Below are 27,622 nucleotides of genomic sequence, written 5' to 3' on the forward strand. Positions count from 1 at the left end.
TAGGCTGCTAAACCAACTTTAGTTTTAGCTCCTCTGTAATCAGTGGAGTAAGGATTGATTAATTGTGGCTGTTGAGGGTTTCACAGGCTGCTGCTCTGCTACTTCCCCCTAGAAAATAGTGGGAGAGAGGGTAGAGACTACAGCCTGAATATTTATCGAACTTTAGCCAATCCCTGGGGAGGTGTGCCCAGAATATTGGGTGGAAGAGTCCATAAATAGCCTTAGTCCTATGCAGCAAGAGCAGCTTGCAGTAGGTGCATGTAGGGCTGTGTTCTTGGGTTCAGCCTGCTGGAGGAGACCTCTGTTGAGGGGCCTTGCCCTCCTCGGCAGAAGGCAGGGAAGGAAGCCAGCCTAAAGACACTGAGGTCCCAGCTCAGCTTAGCTGGGGGGCTTATTTGTAAAGCAACCCAAGAATCCAGAGGACCAGGAGAGAGCTCAAGGGATAGAGATGGTAGGACGATGTGGGAGAGAGCCTAAGTTGTCTGAAAGTAGGTTTGAGTATACATCTCCATTACCAGGAAGAACCTGGAGGGATATTGACGGGAGGGAACCGATGATCCTGGTGCCTGAATGAGTACAAGACCCCAGTGCTGTAAGGGTGACAGTGAGGTACTTGGGACTATAAGTTAATTACAAGTTACAGACAGCTGGATATTCAATGGGACTTTGCTGGGAGAGTGCAGGCAAAGTTGTGCAAGGATTTTAAGAGTTGTGCAGAACAGCCAGACATTTGGTATTCCTCAAGTTGTTCCATTTCAAGTTTTATAGTCTGGGGGTATACCATGCTCCCTATCCCCATTTAAGTTCATCATTCTCCAATAAAAACACTAAAAGAAACCCCTGTACTGATTCTTATAAACAAAGGGTGAACTGTGAATATGCCTTGTGTCTGGCTGTGCAAGGGGGAATTAGGTCCAAATAACCAGCGGCTCTTCCGGGTGTAGTGCTAAACACAGTGGGGAGATCACCACATACCTCTTGATGACACAATGACAAATTTATTTTCTCTGCTTCTTGATCTGCAAGAACCATCTTCAAACCTGCTATATCCTGTGCGAATGCAGTCGTCATTGTTCGCAGATGTTCATTTTTTCCATTAAGCTGCTGCACTTCAAAAGCTTCTTGATTAGCCCTAAATAAATAATAAATTTTAGATGCTGTTGGAACTTTTTTCAACTTTTTAAAGATATTTTAATGATTCTCTATCATTCTCTGCAGACTGTCAATTTTTCCAGTTTTTTTTTTTTTGAAGATTTCTTTCTAGAGTAGGGATAGGTGTGGTTCTCCATAATTGCGAGTATTCCAGTTCTCCCCAGTAGGGGCACATTTAGAAAAAAAACCTGATAGAGGTTCTAATCTTTCCCCACTCCAAAATGTAAATAAATAAATAAATACAGTTTGTCTTGAGTTCCCAAAAGGACACAAGAGAGGTGTCACTTTGCAACTGAATTCCCCAGTGGCTCCATGACACCTTGGGATGCAACACCACCATTTAGCTTTGTATGAGCTTTGTATATTTTGGGCCAAAAAGGGACTTCTGGTGCGAATATCTCTTTATTGAGCTACCAAGAGATATAAAAGGCTACATTATGCCTCATAGTTCATCTCTTATCTGGGTAAACTTATCGTATTATGTATGTAGGTGGCCACGGATAATGGATGGTCCAAAATGATACAGGAACTCATGGTTAGCTAGAAGGCCTAGAGAAATTCTGATGCATTCCAGTAGATAGTTCTGGAGCAGCAATTGTTTATAACAGTTTTTGAAGACAACAATGATAACAACAAAAGGCTTAACATCAATATATGAATATAAAAATATGCATTGTTGTACCAATGTTAAATGCCATCCTGAGTAAGGCCTAAATTAAAAGAGATTTACCTTTTTTTATAATAAATGTGACTTTTTTCTAAGATGTAGCAATGTAACTTCATGAGTATTTTTTTAATTCTTAGAGAATGTTATAAAAAATATATTAACCCCAATTAACACTGAAAAAAACAGTTTTCCATACCTTTGTTTAAACAGTTTCAGATCCATACTGTAATTTTCAATTGCCATAGATGTTTTTGCATTTTGAGCGGCCATCGTACATATCTAATAATAGAAAGTCAATACTATTTTATTACATATGTCTTTTTTTTTTTATTATCAGTAGTGACAAGTACTTATGTTCATGAGTATTCGTAATACATATTAGTTGTTCAGCAGATTTACATGCAAATTTCATTTTCAATTTTAGTGTGTTAGTGGCTTTAGATTGTGAACCTTCTTAACCACTTGCTTACTGGGCACTTAAACCCCCCTCCTGCCCAGACCAATTTTCAGCTTTCAGCGCTGATGCACTTTGAATGACAATTGCGCGGGCATACAACACTGTACCCAAATGAAATTTTTATCATTTTTTTCCCACAAATAGAGCTTTCTTTTGGTGGTATTTAATTACAGCTGGGAGTTTTATTTTTTGCTAAACAAACAAAAAAATATGCAAAAAAAAAAAAATCATGTTTAATAGTTTGTTATAAAATTTTGCAAACAGGTCATTTTTCTCCTTCATTGAAATGCGCTGATGAGGCTGCACTGGTGGGCACTGATAGGCACAGTTAAGGCGGCACTAATAGGCACAGATAAGGTGGCACAGATAAGGCAATACTGATAGGCACAGTTAAGGCGGCACTAATAGGCACAGATAAGGTGGCACAGATAACACACAGATAAGGCAATAATGATGGGCAAAGATGGGCACAGATAAGGCGGCACTGATGGGCAAAGATGGGCACAGATAAGATGGCACGGATGGGTGGCATGGATGGGCACTGATAGGTACCACTGATAGATGGGACTGATGGGCACTGATAGGTGGCACTGCTGGGCACTGCTGGGCGGCACTGATGGGCACTGGTAGATGACACTGATGGGCACAGATATGTGGCACTGAGGTGCAGCACTGTTGTTGCGGCAGATTGTGGGCACTGATAGCTGGTACTGTGGGCACTGATAGGTGGCACTATGGGCACTAATGGGTGTCACTATGGGCACTAATGACGAAAAGACGCACAGGACCCCTGTGCAAAATTGCACCGGAGCAGCTGTGGAGATATGTGAACCAGCTCCATAGATCCTTAGAGAGCCAGTCACAATCTCCTGCTGTGTGAATTGGATGTGGATAAAACTGCATCCAATTTGCACTAGTGTGAAACCAGCCTTAAAGTAGATTTAAACACTAATGCTGTGTACACACGACCAGACTTTCCGGCAGACTAGGACCGAAGGGATTGGTTCGTGGCACAATCCGATCGTGTGTGGGCTAGTCCGATCGTTTTTCTTAAAATAAATCTGACAGACCTAGAAATAGAACATGTTTCAAATCTATCCGACGGACTCAATCCCAATGGACTAAAATCAGGAAAACCGTTCGTCTGTGTGCTGGTCTGATGGTCCAAATACGACGCAAGAGAAACTATTGGCTACTGGCTATTGAACTTCCTTGTTTAGTCCCATTTACGTCATCACGTTCAAAATTAATGGACTTTCGAATGGCCTCAGTCCGTTCGTGTGTGGCCAAGTCCATTCGTTCGGGAAGACCGTCTGCCAGGAAGTCCGGTCGTGTGTACCGGCATAAGAGCATTATGTACCATCATTTTTTCTTTAACAAATACTTGTTTGGCCTTTTTTCCATCTTTTGTTGCATCTCAATGCTGCTGGACCTCTGTAGTCTTTTTACAGTCACTTCCTGTCTACATTCCATTATTGATTGCACAATATTTCTCAGGGTGGGTTTCCTGCTAGTGATACCAGTGATCTTTTCCCATGCAATTTGTGTTAAAACCGCCACCTATAGTCTCCATCAAGTGACAAAGTACCATAGCAAGATCACAACTGGTAGACAGAGACAGATGACCTTATAACTAGAAGTCTTTAACCACTTCAGCTCCGGACCAATAAACACCTTAAGGACCAGAGGTCTTTTTGCAATTTCGCACTGCGCTGCTTTAACTGGTAATTGCGCGGTCATGCAATATTGCACCCAAACGAAATTTGCGTCCTTTTCTTCCCACAAATAGAGCTTTCTTTTGATGGTATTTGATTGCCTCTGCGATTTTTTTTTTTTGCGATATAAATGGAAAAAGAGCGAAAATTTTGAAAAAAAAAGATATTTTCTTCTTTTTGTTATAAGAAAAATCGAATAAACTAAATTTTAGTCATACATTGAGGGCAAGTTGTCACTAAATGATATATTGCTCACACATGCCATGGTTATATGTGGAATTGCACCCCAAAATATATTCCGCTACTTCTCCCGAGTATGGCGATACCACGTGTGTGGGACTTTTTGGGAGTCTAGTCGCGCACGGCACCCCGAAAACCAATCACCACCTTCAGGATTTCTAAGGGTGCAAATTTTTGATTTAACTCCTCACTACCTATCACAGTTTCGAAGGCCATAAAATGCCAAAATAGCACAAAACCCCCCCAAATGACCCCATTTTGGAAAGTAGACACCCCAAGCTATTTACTGAGAGGCATGTTGAGTCCATGGAATATTTTATATTTTGCCAAAAGTTGCGGGAATATTACAAACTTTTTTTTTTTTTTTGCACAAAGTTGTCACTAAATGATATATTGCTCACACATGCTATGTGCAGAAGTCAAATTACACCCCAAAATAAATTCTGCTTCTCCCGAGTACGGGGATACCACATGTGGGGGACTTTTTGGGAGCCTAGCCACGTACGGGACCCCGAAAACCAAGCACTGCCTTCCGGATTTGAATATAAAATGCTATAAAAAACAAACTAACCAGAGTCACCCGTAACACTTATACGGTGATCAGTGGTGAAAGGGTTAACTAGGGGCAATCAGGGGGTTCAAATTTTTATTAGGTAGTATATGGGGGTCCCTGGCGCTATATAAAAACCTGACGGGGAACCTAAATAACTAACTGGCTAACCAGCGTCACCAGTGACACTTATACTGTGATCGCTGGTGAAAGGGGGTGAAAGGGTTAACTAGCAGCAATCAGGGGGTTAAAACCATTATTGGGTAGTATATCGGGGTACCTAGCGCTATAAAAACCTGGCGGTGAACCTAAAAAAATAACTAGCTACCTAGCGACTGTAGCGACACTAATGCAGCGATCAGAAAAACGATCGCTTAGTGACACTGGCAAAAGGGGGTGAAAGGGTTAACTAGCGGCAATCAGGGGGTTAAAAACATTATTGGGTAGTATATCGGGGTACCTAGCGCTATAAAAACCTGGCGGTGAACCTAAAAAAATAACTAGCTACCTAGCGACACTAGCGACACATGCAGCGATCAGAAAAATGATCGCTTAGTGACACTGGCAAAAGGGGGTGAAAGGGTTAACTCTAGGGGCAATCAGGGGGTTAAATCTTTATTGGGGGGTGATAGGGGGCTACCCTGGACCTAACACTAACTGTCCTGACAGTTTTTACTGTCACAACTGACACTGAATGCATTGATCAGTAAAGAAATGATCAATGCAATCAGTGACACTGTGACTGGGGGGGGAGGGGGGGCGGGGGGGGGATCGGGGGGGGATCGGGGGGGGTTTGTGTGCCTGTGTGTACCTACATGTCAGTGTAGTGTTGGTGCACACTTACTTTTACTGTTCTCCTCGTAGTCCGGTCAAAAAGACCGCCCCGAGGAGAATGACATCACTTCCTCCTTCCTGTGTAAACAATACACAGGGGAGGAAGCTTCTCATTGGCCAGGAGCGATCCAGAGGGGGTGGCCGAAAACCAACGGCCATCCCCTCATCACGGAGCGCTCCTGGACCGAATCGGACCGCCGTAACCAGCGGGAGGGGGTCCGATCGGACCCCCCACCCGCTGGAAGGCAATCACGTAGATGTACGTGATTATGCCTGCCTGTGCCATTGTGCTGACGTACAATGGCAATACGGCGGTCCTCAAGTGGTTAAACAAGGACCTTCAAGGATCACAAAGTGTTATTTTATTAAAATGGCATTTTAAATTAAATTAACATGTTAAAGCTTATTTGAGATTTTAGAATTTAAGTTTACTATAATTTACTAAGATACCTTTAGAGCGGTGCTTCTATTCCAAAGGAATCCTTGAAATAATTTTCAGCTCTCAGGAAATCCTTGATAAATATAAATTCATTGAGGGTCAGTTGAAAAAATGCCCCTTATATTGGTGATCAGTGGGAAGAATGCGCGCCTACAGAGTAGAGGTCAGAATTCCACCAATCAAGAACACGGGGACATGACCTCAAACTAACTAGAGGAAAGTTTAAAACTAATTTTAGTAAGGATTATTTTGCTGAAAGTGCAGTTGATGGTTGGAATAAACTTCCAGCAGAGGTAGTGAGACAGTCAACAATAAATGGCTTCAAATATGCTTGGGACAAACATAGATCTATACTGAGACAAAAAAGTTAAAGAAAAAAAAATGGGCAGACTCAATGGACTACTCAGTCTTTTTCTGCTGTCACTTTTCTATGTTTCTAAAGACAGCTAAAATTATTAAAACGATTGTTGGTGTCATGCTGCTAGCTCTGCCACGTAGTGTTGTACCTGGAACCATGCAGACTCCATCAGATTGAAGGTCAATCAGCCACAGCTCAAGAAATCCTTGTAACCTCTGCAGGAGCCCTAGAGTTCCACAGTACCCTGCTTGAGAATGGCTACCTTTGAGGGTCTTTCTATACACCGATCAGCCATAACATTAGGATGAGCCACTTAATATTGGGTAGGTCCACCCTTTTGCCGCCTAAACAGTCCTAATCCATGGAGGCATGGACTCCTCTAGACCTGTGCAGGTACAGTAGGCTGTGGTATCTGACACCATGCGGACAGTAGCAGATCCTTTATAGTGGTTGTAAATTTCAGATATGAAATATAACAAAGCAAAACCCTATATAGTATGTATAAGAGTGGCCTTATTTATTGCTTTTATTTTTTTTGTACTTTTTTTATTTTTTTATCACTGCCTTATTTATACATTTAAAATGTAATTTCATTACTTACAATCAGATACATTTAAGTACCTCTAATATATAATTACATTTCAAAACTTCTATATAAAAAGTTTCATAGTAATTTAGGGCGTAATTACTGAATGGGCTGACTCCTCCACTGCAAGTGATGTAAATTTAACGTCAGTGTTGTGTAATAATCCTCCATCTCTTATGATATGAAATTTGGCAATGCCTATTATTTGATGTGCTTTGTCTGACAGGAGGATTAGAAGAGCAGAAAATCATTAAGGAATTGCCTACTAATTATTAAGAGAGACACTTAATGATTTCAGCTCCAAGGTGTGACATTCTTTGTATGTACTTAAAGCTGTATTTTGTATTCTTGCTCAATTAAAGGATTAATCCACCCAAGACTGTTTTTATAAGTTATTTAAAGATGGTTGTTTGCTGAATCAGTCGCTAGAGTCTTATCTTTTAGGGAGAAGCACTGAGATCTTCTAAACCAAAGCTCCCACCCTCAGACCTGCCCTGCCCACTCCTACATGGAGTTTTACTTGAAAACTTGAGGCTACCCCTGTACGGTAAAGTTAAATGTGCCTATCCAGAGAATTGGGAGAAGTTTTACTAACCTTGTCCTCCACTATAGTAGGCTCCTTCGTGCTACAAGACCTGTCCCTGCAGACTCTTCTCCCCTATGACCTGGTGGTCGGATGCCCCTGACATCATCAAGACCAATGTAATGTCTGGATCCATCCAGTCCATGTTGCACAGTGGTCACCATTATCAGAAGTACTGTGTTCAGCTGCTTTAGGAACACTTAGGCCCCTTTCGCACAGGCGGACCGATAGGGTCCACCTGTCAGTTTTTTGGTGGACCCAATCGGACCATCTTTGGCGCTCTATGGAGCAGCATATGTAAACGGATATGTGTCCGTTTACACCCGCCGACATCCGATCTTATCTGCATAAAACAGATGGATGGGGGATCCATTCCTCATCCGTCTGGCGGATCGTATGACAGTCAGATGTAAACACACATGCAGTTTGTTTCCATCCGACCACCCATGGAGAAATGTCCTGTCACCTGCCTGCTCAGCGGGGATCAGTTGACAGGCGGATCTGCTGGTTAAGAGAGTGAGAGCTCCAGCAAGAGGTAAAGGACCCCAACACCAAGCAGGGCATTAGCTAAATTCTTCACTGGCCAGTGGCTAGGTCAGGGAATGAGACTCGCAGATAGCTTGCTCTTCAGTCCAATCTTTTGTCTATTGTGATTGTGCCTAACATTGCCCGTGCCACTAGTTGAATAGTAGGCTGTAGGTGAGTAGATGAGTAGTAGTTGACTGTTATAACCCTGTCTGTGTTAAAACTGAGGCCTGCTCTTTTTCATTTAACCTCAATTTCCCCTATGTGTAAGTGCCTTGAAAAATTATTCACACCCCTTGAAAATTTCCACATTTTGTCATGTTACAACCAAAAACATTAATGTATTTTTTATGTGATAGACCAACACAAAGTGGCACATAATTGTGAAGTGGAAGAATAAATGGTTTTCATTTTTTTTTTTACAATTAAATATGTTAAAAGTGTGGTATGTATTTGTATTCAGCCCCCCTGAGTGAATACTTTGAGGGACTACCTTTCGATGCAATTACAGCTGCAAGTCTTTTTGGGGATGTCTCTACCAGCTTTGCACATCTAGAGAGTGACATTTTTGCCCATTCTTTTCTGCAAAATAGCTCAAGCTCTGCCAGATTGGATGGAGAGCGTCTGTGAACAGCAATTTTCAAATATTGCCACAGATTCTCAATTGGATTTAGGTCTGGAATTTGACTGGGTCATTCCAACACATGCATATGCTTTGATCTAAACCATTCCATTGTAGCTCTGGCTGTATGTTAAGGGTCGTTGTCTTGCTGGAAGTCTTTTGCAGACTCTAACAGATTTTTTTCTAAGATTGCCCTGTATTTGGTTCCATCCATCTTTCCATCAAATCTGACCAGCTTCCCTGTCCCTGCTGAAGAAAAGCGTCCCCACAACATGATGCTGCCACCAACATGTTTCACGGTGGGGTGTGTACAGGGTGATGTGCAGTGTTAGTTTTCTGAAACACATAGCGTTTTGTTTTTAGACATGACTTCTTATAAACTGCAAACAGGATTTCTTATGGCTTTCTTTCAACAATGGCTTTCTTCTTGCCACCTTATCTAAAATGGCCAGATTTGTGGAACGCACAACTCATAGTTGTCCTGTGCACAGATTCTCCCACCTGAGCTGTGGATCTCTGCAGCTCCTCCAGAGTGTCAAGGGGCCTCTTGGCTGCTTCTCTGATTAATGCTCTCCTTGCCCGGCCTGTCAGTTTAGGTGGACGGCCATGTCTTGGTAGGTTTGCAGTTGTGCTATACTCTTTGGCCGCGTACACACGGGCGGACTGTTCGCCCAACTTTGTCCGTCCAACAGTTTCGGCAAACAGTCCGCTCAAAATTAGCATGGACGGACATGGCCACACACGACGAACGAACAGTTTGCTGAAACCGTGCGCGATGACGTGAACGGCACGTACGACGGGACGAAAAATACGACGTCCTATACACTGCATTATAGCTTTCGGCGTGAAAATCCTTTCTGAGCATGCGCGCATCTTTGTTTGACGAACAAGCCTACACATGAGCGGACTGTTCGCTGAAACAAGGTTTCAGCGGACAGTTTTTCGGAAATTCCGAAAAACCTTGCCCGTCCAACTGTCCGCTGAAACTGTCCGCTGAAAGCCCACACACGAGCGGACTGTCCGCCCAAACACTGTTCAGCAGACAAAGTTGGGCGAACAGTCCGCCCGTGTGTACGCGGCCTTTCCATTTTCAGATGATGGATTGAACAGTGCTCCATGAGATGTTCAAAGCTTGGGATATTTTATTTATAACCGAACCCTGCTTTAAACTTCTCTACAACTTTATTCCTGACCTGTCTGGTGTATTCCTTGGCCTTCATGATGCGGTTTGTTCACTTAGGTTCTCTTCAAAGAACAGCTGTATTTATACTGAGGTTAAATTACACACAGGTGGACTCTATTTACTAATTAGGCGACTTCCGAAGGCATATGGTTCCACTAGATTTTAATTAGGGGTATTAGAGTAAAGGGGCTCAATACAAATGCACGCCACATTTTTTCAGATATTTGTAAAACATTTTGAAAACCATTTATCATTTTCCTTTCACTACACAATTATGTGATAAATAAATACTAAAGTGCTGATATGAATATTCAAATAGAATTAATTAATAAAAGATAACCAAATGATTAAGCTGCAACCATTAAAAAGGTGTTCTGACACCGTGAATAAGTGATATGTATTACAAACAATAGTGCTCTGGGATCAACCTTCGATTAAAGCACAAAAATACCTTCAAATAATATATTCCAGCCAATATTCTAATAATATAGATAAGGGACCAACATCCCTCTATGTGCTCAGTGCAATTTACTATATATATATATATATATTTTTTTTTTTATTTATTTGTAACACAATTATGTGCCACTTTTTATTGGTCACATAAAATCCCAAAAAAATGCATTTAAGTTTTTGGTTGTAACAGGACAAAATGTGGAAAATTTCAAGAGGTATAAATACTTTTTCAAGGCACTGTAAATTTAGGCTTGAGCTACTGAGCTTTGCAAACATTCCTTTTTTAACAAATAGGATAAGGAGAGTCTGGAAGTGTGAAGACAGCTGCACTTGCTGACTGCCTATAAAAATCATATTTTTTAAAAAATTATAAAGAAAATGTATGCAAATTCACGTTTAATTGCCTAAGCATCACGGAGAGTCTTCATATTGCACCCTTTTCACTATCTATTGACCAGATCTATGTGTACCTGGTCATATACTGTACATGAGAAGATCTTGAGATTTAGTTGCACCAGAAGCCTGTCATTCCATGCCTCTGGCCCATGTTTTTAGGCCTCATACTGTACAAAAACAAACATATAGCGCTCTTACTGAATGCAGAAGTTCTTTACTCTCTTGTTCTTTTTCTTTCCAGTGAGAAACCTGTGGATCAATTTTTTTCATCTTTTCCTCTATTTTTATTTGCAGTGCATTGTTGGACTGTTCCAGGTGACGACAATGTTGCATAAAGTCAGCCAACCTTGCATTGAGTTGTCTCAGTGTCTCCTTATGATCTGGTAACGGGAAATTCTCCTTCAGTGACATCTTGATGTGTCCTTGGTGCTGAAATGTAGAAAACCCGGTTAATGAAGGATATCTTTTAGTAGCTGCTATATATACACCAAAACACACTACAGAGATACAGGATATTAACACTAGTTTATGAGTAAAGCCAACCAGTATACAAACTGAGTTTATAACATATAATATATTACACTATATTACAAAAAGAATTGGGATGCCTGCCTTTATGCGCGCATGAACTTTAATGGCATCCCCATGTTGATGGGGACAAGGGCCTCATCCCCATAACCCTTGCCCAGTGGTTGTGGGGGTCTGCGTGCAGAGGAGATTATTAGAATCTGGAAGCCCCCTTTAACAAGGGGGCTCCCCCTATGTGAATGGATATCGGGTACATTGTACCCCTACCTATTCACCAAAAAAAAGCAACGAAATGTGACAAAAAACAATAGCTGTTTTTTGACAATTCCTTTTATTGTAAAATATCTCTGAGTGGTCTTCTCCCCCGAGCCGTGTCTCCCGCCGTCATCTTCTCCTGATGCTGTCTCTCTTGCCGCCATCTTCTGTCATCATCTCTCCAGCCACGCCTACTTCTCCCGCTGCCGTGTTCTTCCTCGCCTCCATCTTCCTCCGTTGTGTTGTCACGCGCTGTCTGGCGTCTCTTACACAGCCATAAGGCGTGACCATCCATTGACGTCCCACGGAAAGCCCGTCCCCTTTATTTTTTGTCATTAGTACAGTGATAGTGCATATTTATTAGCACTGATCACTTTATTAGTGTCAGTGGTTGCCAGAGTGTCACCAAGTGTCAAAAGTATTAGTGTATGATTGTCCGCCGGCATATCCCATTCGCGGATCACCACCATTACTAGTATAAAAAAAGTTACAGTATACATCCCATAGTTTGTAGATTTTTACCAAAAATATGTAGCAGAATACATATTGGCCTAAAGTTGTGAAAAAATTTGATTTTATTGGATTATGTTTTATAGCAGAAAGTAAAAAAATATTATTATTATTTTTTTTTATCTGTGGGGAAAAAATGACATAAGTTTCATTTGGGTACAGCGTTGCATGACCGCGCAATTGTCAGTTAAAATAAAGCATTGCTGTAATGCAAAAAAAGGCCTGGTCACAAAAGGGGGTAAATCTTCTGTAGGACAAGTGGGAAATCAGTGGAGCAAGGGTTGATTGTTTTTGTAAGCTTCATGTTTCACAGGCTGCTGGTCTGATTGCTTCCCCATGCCTTCTAGAGGTTTCTAGAAGTATAGTGAGAGAAAGAATGGAAAGGCAAATCCAACCATTGCCTGGAGAGGTGTGGCTGGAGAGCACATACATAGTCTGAAGCCTGGAGAAGAGGGTTGTTGGAGCCTGGGTTAAGTCCTGCAGGAGGTGTCTCCTGTGTAAGGGGCTCTGCCACCTGGGCAGCCTGCTGGAGATGGAGATTCTGCGTGGATGTCATCAAGGTCCCAGCTATAGTCTAAGCTGGAAGGCATATTTTCTAAAGTCTAGGATTTCTTCTTTACAGTTTGGAGAAGCTCTCTGGAGGATTACTGGCTGAGGTTGAGGGAAGAGCTGTCTAGCTTTCATGGGGTATCACTAGTCTGTTTCTCCTCACTGAAGGGTGCCCAGTGGATATCAGGAGGGGGCATCTGGTGATCCTGTGGCATTGTGAGTACTGACCTAAATCCTGTGCCCTAGAGGCTGAATGCAGTTCTCAGTTCTACAAAAAAAACTTGTTTTAGGCTTTATCCCAGCAAGTAGTGTACTTTGTGGAAGCTCTCTGCCGGAATAGTAAGAAGAGAAGTGTCCTCAGATAATTCAGTTCTTTTGGGATATCCCCAGGCCCTTCTTTAATATAGATTGGACCCTGGGCAAAATTTTTCTTGGGGCCCCCCCAAGCAATTTCCCTCTCCACCTACTCTGAGACATACAATAACTAGCAGCTTGACTTAAAATCAGTTTTCCGTATCAGATCAGGCAGCAATTGCGATTGGTTGCCAGCAATTACAGCATATCATTACTGCTCACTGATTAGTTGCTAGAGGTTACAGCATCACCTCCTCACAGCAGGGGCCTTTATTTACATATCAATGCCACCAGCCGCAGCTATTTACTCAGTATTGTCACCACTATTTACATACGAATGCCGGTTATTTACATGTAAACACGGGGTCTGCTGGTGAGTCATCTGTACACAACAATAGGACAGAGCTGGTCAGCATTAGTACCAGCACTTCACACTGAGATATTGGGACACAGCACAGGAATAAAACTTTAAGGGACATTTAAACCTGGATAGTTGGCAAGCATGAGGCAGCTGTTTTGGGCCCCACAACAATGACAGGGCCCAGGGCAGCTGCCCCTTTTGCCCTGCCTTAAAGACGGCCCTGGATATCCCATGCATTCCCCATACCCATCCAAGTTCAACTCAGCAATAAAAATACAAAAGACACCCCCAGACTGTGCCAGTGAAAGAGGAAATTGCTGTGTGCCTGGCTGTGTGTGCACTAAATTTGGGGAAACGGGGCCATCAAAGCCAGCGGCTCCTCTGGAAGTGCACTACATTTATTCCTACTGTATCGGTGCATTGTATTCCAACCAAGGTCAGTCAAACATGGCCTGATATTTGATACAAACTCAACCAGTTCAATAAGGTTCATTAGGTTAATCCAGGTTCAATACTGTATAAAGAACACTTGGATGTGTTGTAATCTCTCATTGTTGTATGAAATCTATAGTGAGAAAATCGCAAGGTTTCCAGTGATGACCTCATTCACAAGGCTTCTATTGATAATTTCATTTGAAACTAAGTTCCTTGGTCATTTTAAGTCAATAATTTTCGTTGACCTGAAATAGGAAGACAGATCATGAGTTCTAACATCATGTATATTTCAGGTTAGTAAGGGCGTACTCCCACTAGGGCAGGGGTCTTCAAACTACGGTGCTCCAGTTGTTCAGGAACTACAATTCCCATCATGCCTAGTCATGTCTGTGAATGTCAGAGTTTTACAATGCCTCATTGGACGTGTAGTTCCGCAACAGCTGGAGGGCCGTAGTTTGAGGATCCCTGCACTAGGGTGTATGTACCGTGCCCGAGCACAGTTGACCACCAAAGTTCAGTTGAGTAGTGTGATCGCTCCATACTGTGTTCAGGCAAGGCTAAGTGCGCTCGCTTGAAAGAGGTGGGCGAAGCAGGGTTCATTTGTACACTTATGCGTGATCGCTAAATTGTGCCCAAGCCCGGAACTCTCATGGACCACTGAGCAGCTTCTAAGAGCTCAGAAAGTGATACTTTTGCCTCCTAAATACTTGAATTTCTTGTGTGTTTTCTTGATTGTTTTCTGTTCTCTTCGTTGCTGACCTAAAAAAAACTGACGAGCTAAGCATTAAGCTTGCAGTTGCAGTGCAGCCCCCATTGACTTAAATGGGTGTGTTTGACAGGCATTGCCATCTCTCAACTCAATAGGCCTTTTTAAATTTGCTACAGTTGCAATGAAAATGCGTACAGCCCCTTCCATCCGTGTGGTAAGGGTAAGGTGGATGATCTGAGTAAAACTGCAACTCAACTGCCTGTTTTTACTGCCCCCTGGCTGCAAGCAAGGAAGAGGACTGAAAGCTTTGAAGCCAAAGATAGCCAGACAGGAATTCTGTGTTTGGGACATACATCCCTGAATGCCTCCCAGTTGCCCAAAACACCCTTTTTTATGCTCTACACAGCAAATCACCCCTGTGCATTAACCTCAATACTAGGGTTGCCACCTGTCTGGGATTCACCCAGACCGTTTGGGTTTGGAATCATGCATTAGACGGTCTGAAACCCGGACACATTATTCAGACCAGACTATGGCTTCCTAGCAATGTTGTTGGCTGCAGTTGTGAAAGCCGAGAGTGTCTGTTACACTCTCTTTCACACTGCCCAAGGCCAGCACTAAGTATTGCTCCTCCCACCCCCCCCCCCCCCCCACACACACACACACACAGACAGGAGAGGAGAAAGGGCTTGATCTGCTCCTCTTCCTCCCACCCCTACAACTCTGTGTCTGCCCACACTCCAGCAGCCTCAGCTACATCTGGATAAGAGGTGCTGACTGCCAAGGGGTGAGTGAGCTCACCATCCATCCCTGTATGTGACTAAGGTCTCCCCCCTCCTCTCTCCTGCCTCTGAGTGAGTACACTAAGGTAAATCAGGGTTCTCAGAGCACCCCTTATATCAGAATTCGCCTTTACACCAGAGGTCACAGTGTTCCCCCTTACAGCAGAGTCCTCTCCATACATCAGAGTTCCCAATGTTCCTCCTTAGATCAGGGTTCCCAGAGCATCCCTAATGTCAGAGTCCCCAGAGTTCTCCTTACATCAGAGTCTGCAGAGTCCCCCCTTACAGTGTAAGTGAACTCTGCAAGTTCAGATCTAAAAGGGGAACTCTGTGGACTCTGATGCAAAGGGGGACTCTTTTTATTAACTTAATTTGATTAGAAATGTTATTTAATTGCAAAATATATGTATAGTTTATACTATAAAAAAAAAAAAAGATCGCTGTGTACAGATAACGTGTTTGGGTTTGACTTGAAGAAAAGGTGGCAACCCTACCTAATATACATCTGCTACACTGCACAGCCAGGAAGTTCACTCGCTATTTCCTGATCTTGTGTTACTACTTCCTTATTCAGGTACCTGCTCATGTTGATGATGTTAATTCATTGCCCAGTGAGCAGTACGGTTTCATATCTCCTAACTGTTTGAGATGGGAATGAGGGACACCTATCAGCAAAAGTATGCAGGCATAGGACACACCCCTTGCCACGCCCCCTTAAAGGAGAATTGTACAAAATAAACAAGATTGGTTAAACCCACAAGTGCTTTTTTTTACCACTACCATTCCTTTATATTGGCTTTTGGAGTTTACAAATGCGGAAATTTAGAAAACAGATGCAAAGTTTAGCACTGGAAAACACTTTTTGAAAGTGGATTTGATATACATCTATATAGATCAGACCAAAATTAGGGACAAATGAGGAGGAAAGAGGGACAGAGGGACATTGCTCCAAATCAGGGACAGTTGGGAGCTATGCGGTTGCCACCCGTTGTGGATTCGAATCATGTGTCTGGGTTTCAGTCCCCCTGAAAACTGAACACATTATTCAGATAAGAATGTGGCTTGGAACAGTGCCTGACAGGAAGGTGAGGGGGCACCATGCACCCCGCAATACTATTCTCTTTGGAGCCCCCAAAGGTGTGCCAGGACTGCTAAAGTGTTCGGGTTTGGCTTTAAGAAAAAGTGACAACTCTAGTCAGCAGGCTGGAGGTGGAAAGATGTCCCAGGAAGGTGTATTGCAGAACCAGGAAGTACCTGTGCCATCTGATTGGCTGTGCTGTGTAGCAGGTGTATGTACATCACAGGACTGGCTGCACAGAATCACACATCCCACATCTCTATGTACACATACAGTGCCTTGAAAAAAGTACTCATACCCTTTGCAATTTTTCACATATTTATTTGTAAAATGAAAACCATTTATCACCCTTTTGCCACCTTTTCTTCAAGTCGAACCCGAACACTTTATCGGTGCACAGCCATCATTTTTTATAGTATGAACTATAGATATATTTTGCAATTAAATACCATTTCTAATCAAATGAAGTTAATGACAAGAGTCCCCCCGTTTACATCAGAGTCCACAGAGTTCCCCTTTTACTTTTGAACTCGCAGAGTTCCCTTGCACTGTAAGGGGGGACTCCGTGGACTCTGACATAAGGGATGCTCTGGGAACCCTGATCTAAGGGGGAACATTAGGAACTCTGATATATGGAGAGGACTCTGATGTAAGGGGTGCTCTGAGAACCCTGATTTATCTTAGTGTACTCACTCAAAGGCAGGAGGGAGAAGGGGGGGACTTCAGTCACAGACATGGATGGATGGTGAGCTCACTCTCCCCTTGGCAGTCAGTACCTCTCGTCTAGATGTAGCTGAGGCTGCTGGAGTGTGGGTAGACACAGAGTGGTAGGGGCGGGAGGAAGAGGAGCAGATCAAGCCCTTTCTCCTCTCCCATCTGTGTGGGGGAGGGGGTAATTGTTAGTGCTGGCTTTGGGCAGTGTGAAAGAGCGTGTAATGCCGTGTAGACACCACCGGACGGACTTTCGGCGGAGTTCTGACGGACTTTCCGAATGAACGGACTTGACCACACACAATCACATCAAAGTCCAATGGATTTGAATGACTAGAATATGACTAGAATAAGGAAGTTTATAGCCAGTAGCCAATAGCTGCCCTAGCATCGGTTTTTGTCCGTCGGACTAGCATACAGACGAGAGGATTTAGATAAGAACTGGGTCCGGCGGAGTTCTGGCAAAAAACTTTTAAACGTTCTATTTCTAAAGTCCGTCAGATTTTTGGACAACAAAGGTCCGATGAAGCCCACACACAATTGAATTGTCAGACGGATGCATTAAGCCGCTGCTGTATCTCAGCCAATCAGGAGGGAGAGTCCCGGATGGCTTATTAATGCATAGAATGCATTTAGATAAAAATCCTTCTGCCTTTACAACTCCTTTAATTGAATAAGCTGAAGTTAAAAGCTGATTGGCTGCCATGCATAGCTGCACCAGATTTTGTACTCCTAATGCCGCGTACACACGGGCGGACTGTATGGCGTACTTAGTCCGTCGAAACACATTTCAGCGGACAGTCCGCTCGTGTGTGGGCTTCAGCTGACTTTTTCAGCGTGCAGTCTGGCGTACTAAGAATTTCGGATTTTTCGAAATTCTGTCCGTCGTACTTTGGTTTCAGCGGACAATCCGCTCGTCAGTAGGCTAGTTCGACGGACTAAGAATGGCGCATGCCCAGAAAGGATTTACACGGCGGAAGGGTGCTTTGCTGTGTATTGGACGTCGTATTTCTAGTCCCGTCGTACGTGCTGTACACGTCATCGCGCAAGCTTTCGACGGACTGTTTGGGTATCCGTGTGTGGTCAAGTCCGTTCAGTGGAAAGTATGACGGACTGTCCGTCGGATTGTATGACGGACTAAGTACGCCATACAGTCCGCTCGTGTGTACGCGGCATAAGTATCTACAGTTTGTATTTAAGAGTTTGCTTAGAGTTCTGCCTCTTCATTACCAGCTCCCTTTTTTCAGTGCTGTTATAGTTTGACAATCATTTGGTTATGCAAATTAATTTTATATCATTATTTGATGGTATTTACTTTTTGTTAATTTTTTACTTTGGACACTATATTACCAATCATATTGGGACACCTACCTTTACACGCACATGAACCTTAATGGCATCCCAGTCTTAGTCTGTAGGGTTCAATACTGAGTTGGCCCACCCTTTGCAGCTATAACAGCCTCAACTCTTCTGGGAAGGCTGTCCACAAGGTTTAGGAGTGTGTCTATGGGAATGTTTGACCATTCTTCCAGAAGCACTTTGTGAGGTCAGGCACTGATGTGGATGAGAAGGCCTGGCTAGCAGTTTTTGCTCTAATTCATCCCAAAGGTGTTGAGATGGGGCCTCTGTGCAGGCCAGTTAAGTTCCTCCACCCCAAACTCACTCATCCATGTCTTTAAGGACCTTGCTTTGTGCACTGGTCCAAATCATTTGGTGGAGGGGGGATTATGGTGTGGGGTTGTTTTTCAGGGGTTGGGCTTGGCCCCTTAGTTCCAGTGAAGGGGACTCTTAAGGCGTCAGCATACCAAGACATTTTGGACAATTTCATGCTCCCTACTTTGTAGGAACAGTTTGGGGATGGCCCCTTCCTGTTCCAACATAACTGCGCACCAGTGCACAAAGAAAGGTCCATAAAGACATGGATGAGCGAGTTTGGGGTGGAGGAACTTGACTAGTCTGCACAGAATCCTGACCTCAACCCGATAGAACATCTTTAGGATGAATTTGAGTGGAGACTGTGAACCAGGCCTTCTCATCCACATCAGTGCCTAACCTCACAAATGCACGTCTGGAAGAATGGTCAAACACCCCCATAGACACACTCCTAAACCTTGTGGACAGCCTTCCCAGAAGAGTTGAGGCTGTTATAGCTGTAAAGGGTGGACCAATTCAATATTGAACCCTACAGACTAAGACTGGGATGCCATTAAAGTTCATGTGTGTGTAAAGGCAGGTGTCCCAATAGTTTTGGTAATATATATATAAAGGAAAAAGACCAAAATTAAATGTATCCTATACTTTCTGTCCTCAACTTTAAATATCTGCTGTTGCTGATCTGAAGCTGAAGTATGAATGAGCTCTTCCTCCCTTTACTCCATTGTAAGAGGAAAAGGCAGGCTTTTCAGGAAAGTGCTGCATTATGGCCAGTAGATGGCATTGATGATCATAGGATATATAATCACATAACAAATGATGATACAGTGATTCAAATGCTTAGGACACCTGCATGGCTATTTTTTTTTTTTTTACTACATAGACCCCTTGGTATCTGCTGTGACTTAAATAAAAAAAAAATCTTTGAATTACTAGACATATAACTGAAATACAATGATGCAAAAACTGTACAACTGGAGAAATAAAATGATTACATTCTCCCTGTGCTGATTCAGATAGGCAGATTGAGGCAGTTGTGTTTATTTTATGCTTTGACGTACTTTGGAGTTTCAGATACCGATTAGCATATTTGCCATTTGATCCCTTGAGGTTAAGCGCATGAGGACAAATGAAATTCACATAAATACATGCTATTGAACCATTAGTTGACATTTAAAGGCATAATAAGCTGACCTTTGCATATTGCTTTGAACTCCAGGTTAAAGCGGTAGTAAACCGTTGTTGTTACTTTTTTCACCTGCGAGGTAAAGCCATAATGTGCTAGCATGCATCGCATACTAGCACATTATGTGAAACTTACCTTAGGATGAAGCCCTTCCAGTGGCGAGTGGTCACCGGTGACATGGCTTCCATCTTCATCCTTCTGCCTTCCGGGTTCGTAGACTCGGGGTGTATGACTGACCAGAGCTGCAATGACATGAGCCTCCGTTTATGGCACATGATTCTGAAAGTATGGCACGGGTGGCCGTTTCATCATAAGCATGTGTCTGTGATGTCACCAGCTGCATTCACAGTAAATATCTCATAAACGGTGCACGTTTAGGAGATATTTACTGTATTTATAGGTAAGCCTTATTATAGGCTTACCTATAGGTAAAAGTCAGGTGTGAGATTACAAAAGGTTTTAAAATGGCCGGTTGCCATGACACTAAGAAATATATTTAACTCTGGCTATGTCTACCCGACTCCAGCCCTTGAGAAAATCACGTCATCAGTGACGCAACGCGTTGGAAGGAGCCTGGTGTTGTCACTTCTGGACGCGGCCGAGACCGTAAGTTTGGAATTTTATCGATGCTCACTGTTCTTGTCTTATGTGTAAGTTACTAATTTTTAATAAATAACCTTTTATGGAATTGCTGCCGGCAATGTGTGCTGTATAGGGTCTTAGGCTTGTGAGCTACATCACAAGCCTAAGACCCTATACAGCACACATTGCCGGTTCACTCCTTGGCATTCAAACCCATAGGCAACGTGGGTAACCCTATTTGGGGCCGATAATTTTGTCGATAGGGGTGCTTACTATTAATTAACCCCTCCAGCCGTTGGGGAAAGTGGATGTGATATTCACATCCTATACTTTGAAATTACCTATGGAGGACGGCGTCTTGTGCTACCATGCCATATATAGACCTACCATTGTTGTCTAAATGACTCTGACACTTGTAAGCACTTCCATTCTATATACTTGGAAGAGCACATCCAAAAAGAAGTACTACTATATTACCAGTTCCTGCTCTCTACCCCTGATGAAGGTTCTGTAACAACAGCAACTGGAAACGCGTCAGGTTTGGGACATCCACGACAGTATTAGTGGTCTTTGTATAGATGTTATTTTGCTGTAATAATTTTTGGTTGTATATTTTACTGGAGACATTTAATGTTTATGGGACCTTTCACACGGGGGCGGATCAGTGCTGATCCACCCCGTGGATATCCGCTTGCTCAGCGGGGATCGCCGGAGCGATCTCCGCTGAGCAGGAAGATGATAGGTCTGTCTCTGCACACTGCGCAAGGACGGACCTGTCACAGCATCGCTCTCCCCTATGGGAGATCGGGTGATGACGGACCGCAGTGTCAGTCGTCACCCGATCCGATGACGGATGGAAAAATAGCTTTTTCCTCCGTCACACTTTTTTGGATCGGAGCGGGTCGGATGTTAGTGGACTTGTCACCGCTGACATCCGACGCTCCATAGACCTCTATGGAGCATCCATTCAGGTCCGCCTGAAAAACTGACAGGCCGACCTGAATGGATCGTCCATGTGAAAGGGGCCTATGTGTCTCCTTTTATAACTCTGTATATTACTAATAAATGTATGTTTTAGCTGCACTCTGATGGTGTCGGTGGTCTATTAAAGTCCCATCCAAGGGGGGGGTTTCTTTTTGAATTTAACACAGTGATGGGACCACCAAACCACATTTGTTGACTCAGTAAAAGTCCTTCTTTCTATGGTCACAGTCTTCTGTCATGCGAATTGGATGCGGGAAACCCCACATCCAATTTTCATATGTGAACTCAGCCTAAAGTATTATCTGTGCTACGGTCTGCGCTTCCGTTTTTTTCATAGATAACAGCCAAGGAAGCATGCAGTACAAATATACACAGAAAAGAGAAAGCACAATCCATTAAAGAATATCCCATGAGATAACTGAATCATGTGACACTAGGGTGACCACATTTTCATACTCCCATACAGGGACACCCCCTCGACAACACCCCTGGATGTGCAGCACCTGGGAGTCATGTGATGCAGGGCGTAGCGTGCAGGTGACGCTCTATGCGCATGCTCTTCTCTCACCTATCTCTCTGGCACACATTTCTTTATAGACAAACGCTCCAGCCGCAGAGTTCTCACATGCACATGTGGTTGAGGGCCACCTCAGTTCCCTCTGTCTCCTTCATCAAAGTCCCCTCAGTTCCCTGTGTGTCACCTTTATTAATGTCCCCTCATTTCCCTGTATTACCTTCATTACTGTCCTCTCAGCTACCTGTGTCACCTTTATTAATGTCCCCTCAGTTCCCTGTGTCACCTTCATTACTGTCCCCTCAGTTCCCTGTGTCACCTTTATTAACGTCCCCTCAGTTTCCCGTGTCACCTTCTTTACTGTCCCCTCAGTTCCCTCTGTCACCTTTAATGTCCCCTCAGTTCCCTGTGTCACCTTCATTACTGTCCCCTCATTTCCCTGTGTCACCTTCATTACTGCCCCCTCATTTACCTGTGTCACCTTCATTACTGTACCCTCAGTACCCTGTGTCACCTTTATTAATGGTCTCTCAGTTCCCAGTGTCACCTTTATTAATGTCCCCTCAGTTCCCTGTGTCACCTTCATTGCTGTCCCCTCAGTTCCCTGTGTCACCATTATTAATGGCCCCTCAGTTCCCTGTGTCACCATTATTAATGGCCCCTCAGTTCCCTATGTCACCTTTATTAATGGCCCCTCAGTTTCCTGTGTTACCTTTGTAATGAAGGGGAACTGTCATGAAGGTGACACAATGAACTGAGGGGAAATGAATGAATGTGACAGAGGGAATTGTGGGAATAGTAATGATGGCTATTACTATTCCCTCAGTTCCCTGTGTCACCTTCATTACTATCCCCTTACTTCTCTCTGTCACCTTCATTACTATCCCCACACTTCTCTGTGTCACCTTCATTACTATCCCTTCACTTCTCTCTGTCACCTTCATTACTATCCCTTCACTTCTCTCTGTCACCTTCATTACTATCCCTTCACTTCTCTCTGTCACCTTCATTACTATTTCTTCACTTCTCTCTGTCACCTTCATTACTATCCCTTCACTTCTCTCTGTCACCTTCATTACTATCCCTTCACTTCTCTCTGTCACTTTCATTACTATCCCCTTACTTCTCTGTGTCACCCTCATTACTGTCCCCCAGTTCCCCATGTCGCTTTCCTGTCCCCCAGATTCCTGTGTCACCGTCATTACGGTCCCATCAGTTCCCTGTGTCACCTTTAATAATGTCCTCTCAGTTCCCTGTGTTTCCTTCATTACTGTCCCCTCAGTTCCCTGTGTCCCCTTTATTAATGTCCCCTCAGTTCCTTGTGTCACCTTCATTATGAAGATGACACAGGAAACTGGGGCACAGTATTGAAGGTGACACAGGGAATTGAGGGAATAGTAATCACAGCGTCATTACTATCCCCTCACTTCTCTGTGTCACCTTCATTACTGCCCCCCCCCCCCCACAGTTTCCTGTGTCACCTGCTTCATCACTGTTCCCTCTGGTGGTGGTGAGTGTCACTTTCTTCATTACTATACCAGTGGGTGAAATCCCTCAGGTGGAAGGGAGGAGGAGAGAAGTCAGGCTGCAGATCTGAGCAGTGCAGCAGCAGTGAAGAGGATCACACCAATCAGTCCCTGTTGCAAGTCACTCCCTCCCTCTGCATGCCATCAGACCAGAGAAGAAGGAGGTGGGCTGAGACTGGAGCCAAGCAGCACTAGACGCGGGCCTCACTCTGAGGCTACATGACGACACTGGTTGCAAGATGCCAGGCGGGGGCAGCAATAGCCACTCAGTTTGGCAATGTAGCTGGTAGGGTGGCTGTGTCCTCTATTTCATTCCGGGACACTATATTCTATTGTGTCCCTGAATGAAGAGTGAGCAGAGTTGGGTTGGGGATGGAGAAGAGGGCGGTGAGCAGGGTTGGGGTGGGGATTGAGAAGAGGGCGGTGAGCAGGGTTGGGGTGGGGATAGAGAAGAGGGGGATGAGCAGGGTTGGGGTGGGGATGGAGAAGAGGGGGATGAGCAGGGTTGGGGTGGGGATGGAGAAGAGGGGGATGAGCAGGGTTGGGGTGGGGATGGAGAAGAGGGGGATGAGCACTGTTGGGGTGGGGATGGAGAAGAGGGGGATGAGCAGGGTTGGGTGGGGATGGAGAAGAGGGGGATGAGCAGGGTTGGGGTGGGGATGGAGAAGAGGGGGATGAGCAGAGTTGGGGTGGGGATGGAGAAGAGGGGGATGAGCAGGGTTGGGGTGAGGATGGAGAAGAGGGGGATGAGCAGGTTTGGGGTGGGGATGGAGAAAAGGGGGATGAGCAGGGTTGGGGTGGGGAAGGAGAAGAGCGGGATGAGCAGGTTTGGGGTGGGGATGGAGAAGAGGAGGATGAGCAGGGTTGGGGTGGGGATGGAGAAGAGGAGGATGAGCAGGGTTGGGTGGGAATGATTAGCATTCGATCACTAAAGACACGGAACGAATGGTCCCCTCTGACAGACTGTGTGAATAACAGAACAGCGCTCACATCTGATTGGAAGCAGGGGTCTCCAAACTTTTTAGTACAAGAGCCACATTGTATATTGTACAAAAACTGATGGGCCGAAAAAAAAAAGTGAAGGAAGTCCACATAAATTTGAGCCATTTACACAAATAAGTTCAGTCTGCACCTTTCTCATCAGAGTACCTTAGATCAGGGCCCCCATCAGAGTTCCCTTACATCAGTGTTCCATCTTACATAAGAGCCCTCCTTAAGTCAAAGTCCACAGCAGAGTCCCTCCTTACAACAGGATTTGCCTTTTATCAGAGTCCACACCAGAGTCCCCCCTTATATCCGGGACCCCATCAGAGCCCCATTACATCAGAGTCCCCCCTTACATAAGAATCACCATCAGAGTCCCGTTACATCAGAGGTCCACCTTATATAAGAGCCCTCCTTAAGTCAAAGTCCACAGCAGAGTCCTCCCTTACAACAGGATCCGCCTTTTATCAGAGTCCCCCCTTATATCCGGGACCCCATCAGAGCCCCATTACATCAGAGCCTAGAGGCGATTCAGTTCGCATTGTGCGCTATATAAGTATTTCATTCATTCATTCATTCATCAGAGTCCCACCTTACATAAGAATCACCATCAGAGTTCCCCTTACATCAGAGCCCTTCTTAAGTAAAGATCCACAGCAGAGCCCCCTTACAACAGGATTCTTCTTTTATCAGGGTCCCCATCAGAGTTCCCTGTACAGCAGAGTCCATATCAGAGCCCCCTCCCCCCTTATATCAGGGACACCATCAGAGCCCCTTTACCTCAGAGTCTCACCTTATATAAGAATCAATATCAGAATTTCCCCTACATCATAACCCTCCTTAAGTCAAAGTCCACGGCAGAGTCCCCCTTACATCAGGGTTCTCCTTTTATCGGAGTACACATCATATTCCTGCCTTACATCAGGTTCCCCTCCAAAGTCTCCTTTATAGCACAGTCCAAATCAGAGTCCTCTCCTTATATCAGGGTTCCCATCAGAGTCCCCTTTACATTAGTGTCCACATCAGAGTCACCCCTTACAAGAGTCCCCATCAGAGTCCTCCTCATGTCAGAGTGAACAGCGGAGTCCCCACTTATATCAGGGTCCCCACTGAAATCCCCCTTACATCAGAATCCTCCTTATGTCAGAGCCCACATAAGATTCCCTCCTTACATTGAGTTCCTCCTTTTATCACAGTGCAGATCAGAGTCCCTCCTTACAAGAGTCCCCATCAGAGTCCTCCTTATGTCAGAGTGAACAGTGGAGTCCCCGTTTATATCAGGGTCCCCATTGAAAGCCCCCTTACATCAGAGTCCTCCTTATGTAGAGTCCACTTCAGATTACTACCTTATATTGGGGCCCTCCTTTTATCACAGTCCACGTCAGATTCCTACCTTACATTGGGGTCCTCCTTTTATCACAGTCCACATCAGATTCATACCTTACATCAGAGTCCTCCTTGTATCACAGTCCACATCAGATTGCTACCTTACATTGGGGTCCTCCTTATGTCAGAGTCCACATCAGATTCCTACCTTATATCAGGGTCCCCATCAGAAAAAAGACTGCGCACATCAGCTGTGGGCCAGATAAAATCTTAGTTCGGAGTCCCCTGGTTTAGAGAGTCACAGTGAACGGTCTGGGTCATTCACACCATGAAGATTCCAGCCTGTACAGTGTGAGTGACAGCCGACAGCCATGTGTATAGAGACACAGAAAGCATGTGTTACCTTCACTGAAAGGTGTAAAATCCCTTGTTAGTGCCGCGTAAGAGGTCCCGCCTAAGATCATGTATGTCTTCTGCATGGAAGTGTCCACACATCCCAGTATAAAATAAACATTCGGTTATTTCGTAAGCAAACACGTGAACTTCGATTCCTTTCTGAGGTCTGTTTGCCTTGGGAGGAACTAGGCACTCTTTCTGATCGTACTAATTCCAGTTCTGTTATTATTGACACAAGCCATTTCTAGATGCTACACCTGTTTGTTAAACGTCTGATAACCCGATCTTCTCTTGAATGCTCAACAGATTGTTCTGTTTGGGGTGCAGTGTACAGATTTGGATTCCTTTAAAGTGGACCTCCCTCTCTATTCTTTTAAAGTCACCAACACTGTTCAAAAATATATAGGTGTAGCGCTATAACCGTAGGAGCCACTGGTGAATATGGGTATCTCCCACCCTGCACAGCCAGGCACATGAATTTTCCACACACACGCTGGAGTCAGGAATCAGTCCTTGCACCTTTGTTTTTGTATTTTATTAGGGGAATTGAACTTGTATAGGGTATTATGAAATGCACACTTAATCAGCACAGAAAGAATACTTGAGACTAGAGCTGGGCGATTTTCAAAAAATAAAAAAAAAATCAGCGATTTTTAAAAGAAAAACTCGATTCACGATTCGAATCAAGTTTTTTTTTTTTTGATGGACACCGCGCCAGTCCTGAGGAGCTGCGGCAGGTGTTTTTAGGCAAGGCCACGACTTCGGCCTAGTCCGTGGCATCCGGCCTCGCGGACAAGGCCGAAGCCACGAACTCCTGCCCGCAGCACCTCAGGACCGGTGCGGTGTCAGCGCCGATCCTGGTGAAAAAAATAAAAATCAAAAATAATCGATTTGCTGAAATTTTGAATCGAATTGACCTCTCAACTCGATTCAAGATTTAAAGAATTTTTTTAAAGAATTTTTTCTCCAGACCTACTTGAGGATGGGTTCACACGTATCCAATTCCTCCCTGGAGATTTAACCAGCAGTGTCCTCCTGCTGTCCTCTCCTTGCTCCCCTGCCTCCTGGTCAGGAACCCCTTGTGTGTCTTGAAGAGGGGTCCTTTCCGCACCCGAGACCATGGCTGAGTTTACCCCCCCAGAATAAGGGGTTACTCCCAAAGGGCCACACTCCATCTCCATCTTCGACCTGAACCCCCCCCCCCCTAAGTATCTGAGTGGGCCTGCCTCCTGCTAACCCATCATTTGGGGACAGGTCAAGGCCCTTAGAATACTCCAGGCAGCTCCTCCTTCCCTTCACTCCCAATCTTCTGCTAGTTTCCAGAAGTAGAGGGAGGTATCTGAGATGCTTCCTGTGAGTCATTTTAGCCTCCCCAAGCCACCAAAAACCCGACCAAGGAAAAAAGCTTCTAGCCAAGCCTGAACAATTTACCTACA

General features: G+C 44.3%; 1 protein-coding gene across 4 annotated transcripts in view; it reads right to left on the bottom strand.

The window, feature by feature from the left end:
• The window catches only part of KRT222 (keratin 222), a 93,673-nt gene that overhangs the window by 56,435 nt on the left and 9,616 nt on the right, over positions 1-27,622 (bottom strand). For 2 of the 4 annotated variants that reach the window (XM_077459863.1, XM_077459862.1), the window contains exons 2-4: positions 10,962-11,192; positions 2,016-2,098; positions 976-1,132 (exon numbers count right to left, since the gene is read on the bottom strand). In XM_077459863.1, the coding sequence (XP_077315989.1) occupies positions 976-1,132; positions 2,016-2,098; positions 10,962-11,174 (453 nt within the window). In that variant the 5' untranslated portion in view covers positions 11,175-11,192. The other 2 variants (XM_077459865.1, XM_077459864.1) reach the window with 2 other exon arrangements.

This window comes from Lithobates pipiens, unplaced genomic scaffold (genome assembly GCF_037356315.1).
Source record: "Lithobates pipiens isolate NorthernLeopardFrog02 unplaced genomic scaffold, aLitPip1_a1.2 Scaffold_28, whole genome shotgun sequence".
NCBI classification, from domain to species: Eukaryota; Metazoa; Chordata; class Amphibia; order Anura; family Ranidae; genus Lithobates; species Lithobates pipiens.